Source organism: Salvia miltiorrhiza, chromosome 7, assembly GCF_028751815.1.
Source record: "Salvia miltiorrhiza cultivar Shanhuang (shh) chromosome 7, IMPLAD_Smil_shh, whole genome shotgun sequence".
Classification (NCBI taxonomy): domain Eukaryota; kingdom Viridiplantae; phylum Streptophyta; class Magnoliopsida; order Lamiales; family Lamiaceae; genus Salvia; species Salvia miltiorrhiza.
In genome coordinates, this window is record NC_080393.1 from 8077625 (window position 1) to 8082560 (window position 4936).

The window sequence follows — 4936 nt, forward strand, 5'->3', positions numbered from 1 at the left end:
ATAGATAGGAAATTTTATTATTAGTTTAGAGGACTTTCAATTTATTTTCTCACCATGTAAAATGAAAACTCTCCAATTATAGTGAAAAACCTCAAAAACTCACCCGTCGATGTAGATCTAACGATCGAACCAAGTAAATCTTGGTCTCGTTTATTGCTTTAGAACAGGTGTTGATTTTTAGTTCATCAGTATGACAAAAAAAAAATTAGACTTTTTTTTCACTACATAAACATAAAAATCACAATTCATTTTATTAAAACATGTGCCCACTAAAAGTAGACACACTTTTGGTGGATGGAGGGAGTAGTTTTTATTTGATAATAATAAAATTAATAGTAAGAGTAAGACATTGGATGGTGAGGCAGAGGAGATCTCATCTGCTACTTTTGCAAAACAAAACATTATTTGAATCTTTGGATTGACCGGTTGGTTTAAAGGCACGATACACCAGGTTGTTTATTGTTTAGACACAAAAACGCAAATACAATGATTTACACATTTGGACCACATTGTTGTCTAAATATTATCATACAATTTACTTTATTGGAATCATTAAACATTTTTTGTGAGCATTATTATGTTTATGTCAAACAAGATTGCAGCTGAAAATTGCAAGTCAAGCAGCCAACAGAGCTGGATTCTGATAATATACATCCAAAGAGGATTTTGGATGATTTTCAACACATAGAAGAGAAGTGGTGATGCATCATTTTATTCACCAAACTCATAGATACAATGGTTACAATGAGAATTTAAATACAAAGCAAAAGAAACTTCCACAAAGGAGCTGTTGAGATTGCTGATAGCTAACCCGACTGGAAAAGCAGGCTTCACGATGCCGTGTAGAGCAACCGCGGTGGCCTTTATTCCCCGACTCACACACCTCGGCGCGTCTGCTTAGAACAACGTTTCTTGTTACAAGTCCGTCCCCTCCACCAGCTCTCTTCTGTATGAATATTAATAGTAATGATCATTATGCAGCACCATTTTGTTTCAAAAAGCATCATAATCTGGACTACATTTTGCTCGTGCGGTTGGAGGAAATGAACAACGTTTTAACATGAAGGAGTAACGAGGTTGCTGGCAAAGATGAGAAGAAGTACCAAGAATTAATCGGATTTCTATTCACGGGGTTCCACCAAGACGTATAGTGGCTTGCCATTCAGCAATCGCCGTTCCTGTACAACAGGAAAACGTGACACTCGTAATTAGACTTCCTAATGTGACTGAGTATGAGAAGGAACTGCTCTATGCTAAAACAGAAAATTACGGAACCATTATAGATGCATTTCCCTTCATAATGCAATTTGCAATTCTAAGTTTCGAAGAAGCAGCAATTCTCGTTTCACACATCTCACAGAGTAAATCAGCTCAAATCTTCACAGTCAAAATGTGAAACTAAGCCAAGAATGGGGTCCCTTTGTCTGGTTCGCTTAAGAATTCCCAAAGTGTGCATCGGATGAAATCAAATCACAATATGGAAGAAAATTACATCAAGCAGAAATTCAGTTCTCCGAAATCCAACAATTGGTCGAACCATGCTAAAATAAGCAAACAAACCTACATTAACAAGTTCATTTACAAGACATAGCACCTAAGAAGCAGAGCATTTTAATTTGTAAGAGTTGATGAAATCTATGATTCAAATAAGAGCAATAGTTTCACCAAAATCTGCCTGTTTATAATAGTAAGTGATATTATAAGAAAAGGATTTCAAGAATGCAGTTAGAAACTTTTCAAGATGAGATGCAATGAGAAGAAGTGGAATATTAATTACCTTAAGCTCTGGTAACCCAATAACGCATGCACACTCTACAACTTCAGCACCGTTGCGTTCTAGCCAACCGAAGCGAAATCGCAATAGCCACAGTGAGTTTGAAGCAGTAAATCATACACAATGCATAAACAATAAACAGAACTTTAGGACCTCACCTAGAAGCCTTATGGCTGCAGAAAGTGTCCCTCCGGTAGCCACTAGATCATCAATGACTAATGCACGTTCGCCTATTTCAACAGCACCAACATGCATTTCCAGACAATCTTTACCATATTCAAGCTCATAAGCTTCAGCAATAACTTGCCCTGAACAAATAAAGACCCTACTGTATTAAGTTACAATCCAACTTGAATGATTAAGCTAACTTGATTTATTTTCTTCTATACATATGATCTCGGTGATTATTCGATTTTTTAACAACTAATGCAGAACAAAAACATTTCCCTCCATGTCTTCATACAAGCATAATTCAAGAGGAACCAAACATGTAGGTCACCAAACATAATCAACTCTTCTTAGTTAGTCCATTTTTCAACTAGAAACTTTAAAGAAAAACATTCAAGAATCCATTTATCGTCTATGAGAATAATGATACCTATTCAACGATGAACCATGAAATAAAATAAATTTCGGAATTTCATTTGAGCTGTCAAAGTTGTTATCTTTAACTAGATTCATGCTGTAATTTTTTTTTTCAAAGATGTTACTCACTAGAAATTTACCTGGAAGCTTTCCTGGTTTACGTAGAGGAATGAATTTTGCACCAATTCCCAATGCAATCGAAGGTGCAAACATAAACCCTCTTGCTTCAACTCCTACAGCAAAAGTCAGCCATTAATTATTTTAGCAAGAACTCAACAATCCTTAATAAAAAATCTAATTAAAGTTAATAGAAAAAGTTAAGGTGACAAGTACAACTTTTGAATCCAATAGTACTACACTTCATTGAGCTCAGAATGAGGGAGAAAAAGAGAAGTCCCCCTTTTCACCAAAAGTTTTGAAGTTCAATCAACCTTACAAAAGTGCATCATCTTAAAGAAGATGAAAAAGGTCAACTTTTGAGCAAATAGCATCACCCCATTATCAAGTAAATCATGATTATTTTTTTAAATAATAAAAATTACAGAAAAAAGAAATTACCAGCAACAACAGAGATATCCATGTCTCGATATCTATCAACAAAGATTTCGACAGTGTGCTTGAAGACCTTGTGATTTGAGACAAGCGTTGTAATGTCTTGAAACATAATCCCTGCCAACATATTGTTATAGGAAAAAAAATAAAATAAAAGTAATACTTAAAAACAAAGCATAACATGTTGCATACATATTGAACAAAACAAACACAAATTTCTTATAAGTATAATCCCACCTAGCAGATACATGCATACAAAACCTTCAAGAACAGAAAAATAGTTAAATAAATTCAAGAATAAAAAAACGAGTTAAAAAAGAGATAGAAAGAAACCTGGTTTGGGGAAGTTGGGTACAACAGTAATGGCATCAGAAATGGCCTTCAATCTTGGGTCACCCTTTAAACCATTCTCAGCTGCAAACATCTTTCTTCTCAACAATCCTTCTTTTACTTTCAATTTAAATTTTCTTGTTTAAGAAAAAGATAAAAAATTTCTTGGACAGATTCTTGTGTATATTCTCCAAATGTTAAAAAAGAGGGTGAGAGAGAGAGAGAGAGAGAAAATCTATGTATTAAAGAGTGTATCTTTGGGTTGGTGAACAAAAGCTCCACTGAGGAAGATCCAATAGCTCAGTGGTGCTATAATTTATACACCAACTTTATTAATGTAAAAATAAAATAAAATAAAGATTTAAATTCTCTGTAAATTTACAGAAAAGGGCTGGAATCCGATGCTTTTGATGGGTACTTACTTGAATGCATTTTGTCTGGTTTTCTGGTACGTATATGTAATCACTTATGTTTAGACAATAGACAGTGAGGTCTTGTCATACAGTAAACATCAGAAACCCACAAATTGTTAAGGGATAATAACACTACACTATATACAATTCAATTATCGAATTATGCATCTTTTGTTTTTATTTGTCATTTGTAACGTGGGAAAAAGCCCTCTCTATCAAGTTGTTAACGGATATTAACACTATATATAATTCAATTATCAAATAATGTATCTTTTGTTTTTCATTTGTCATTTATAACGTGGCAAAAAGGCCCTCTCTATGTTAGTTTAGAGGTCTCAATTAATGATATATGAAAACTTTAAGAATAATAATTATCGATAATATTTTCAAAAAAAATAAAATATGAAGTATTTTTGTGAACAAACACGAAAAAGAAAGTTAAAAAGAGTTTTTTTGGATGAAAAAAATGCAATACAATAGGTATCATGTAAACTGCAATATTTTACAATTGATGTTAACATAATTAGGGAGTGTCATATTAATATCATGTTTAGTAGAATGCATTAAAATATTTGTAAAATATAATATATTGTATAGTATAATGTATTAAGATTATATATAAAATTTTAATTCCTAAATTGTCCTTATAATTAAACTATTTAATAATGTCACTTTAGTAGATATTAGGACAATTTAGTCAACAAAAAATTAGTATATGTTATAATTAAAATTGATATTATGTATACTGCATTAAATGTGATATAGATAATCACAAAAAAAATTGTGTAATTCAATCGGGCTTTTAGATTTATAAAGAGTCATGTGTTTCATATTATTTTATACCAAATAAAATATTAATGTGTCATAAATATAGTATATATTATAATCACTCGTACCAAAGAGACCCTTAAAATAATAAAGTTTGGATAAGAGACCTTATAGAGAGGATGACAATCGATCAAGCTATTCACCTATTAAATTTTTTTCAAATCGTGTAATTGTCCTGTGAGTCTTTCATGTGCTTAGTTGATTTAAGTGAGTTTTTATTAATTGAAATCAAAGCCCTATAATAGATTTCTCTATTTGATTTTCTTCAAGCTTTATTTTTAATTATTTTATTGTTATTTCATTATTATTTTTGTAATAATTCACAAATTCAATTCGACCGTTTAAATAATAAAATAATAATTTATTAGTAGTGTTTAATTGTTTAATTTCATTCAATCCTGTGGATATGATCTTGATAATAATCTCTAATATACACAATCACATTCGTGCATTT

The 4936-nt window shown here is 31.7% G+C and overlaps 1 protein-coding gene across 2 annotated transcripts; it reads right to left on the reverse strand.

Moving 5' to 3' along the window:
* Positions 1–609: 609 nt before the first annotated feature.
* On the reverse strand, positions 610–3711 carry LOC130992271 (adenine phosphoribosyltransferase 5-like). Of its 2 annotated transcripts, XM_057916835.1 has the most exons (7): positions 3245–3711; positions 2918–3028; positions 2500–2592; positions 1933–2082; positions 1778–1836; positions 1104–1178; positions 610–946 (listed from the first exon to the last, which is right to left on the reverse strand). In XM_057916835.1, exons 1-6 carry the CDS (start codon positions 3333–3335, stop codon positions 1122–1124), a joined length of 561 nt encoding a protein of 186 aa, XP_057772818.1. In that variant the 5' UTR covers positions 3336–3711; the 3' UTR covers positions 610–946; positions 1104–1121. The 2 variants fall into 2 exon arrangements, with proteins under 2 accessions (XP_057772818.1, XP_057772817.1); XM_057916834.1 differs by having other exon boundaries at positions 610–1178; positions 3245–3664.
* Positions 3712–4936: the final 1225 nt, after the last annotated feature.

Bases quoted from the DNA above. Each gene is read 5' to 3' on its own strand.
- LOC130992271 (XM_057916835.1), bottom strand. From the start codon at position 3,335: ATGTTTGCAGCTGAGAATGGTTTAAAGGGTGACCCAAGATTGAAGGCC. The intron at 3,029-3,244 runs GTTTCTTTCTAT...ATATGTTGGCAG, and splicing joins ACCCAACTTCCCCAAACCAG to GGATTATGTTTCAAGACATT. The intron at 1,837-1,932 runs GTGAGGTCCTAA...TCGGTTGGCTAG, and splicing joins TGCAGCCATAAGGCTTCTAG to AACGCAACGGTGCTGAAGTT.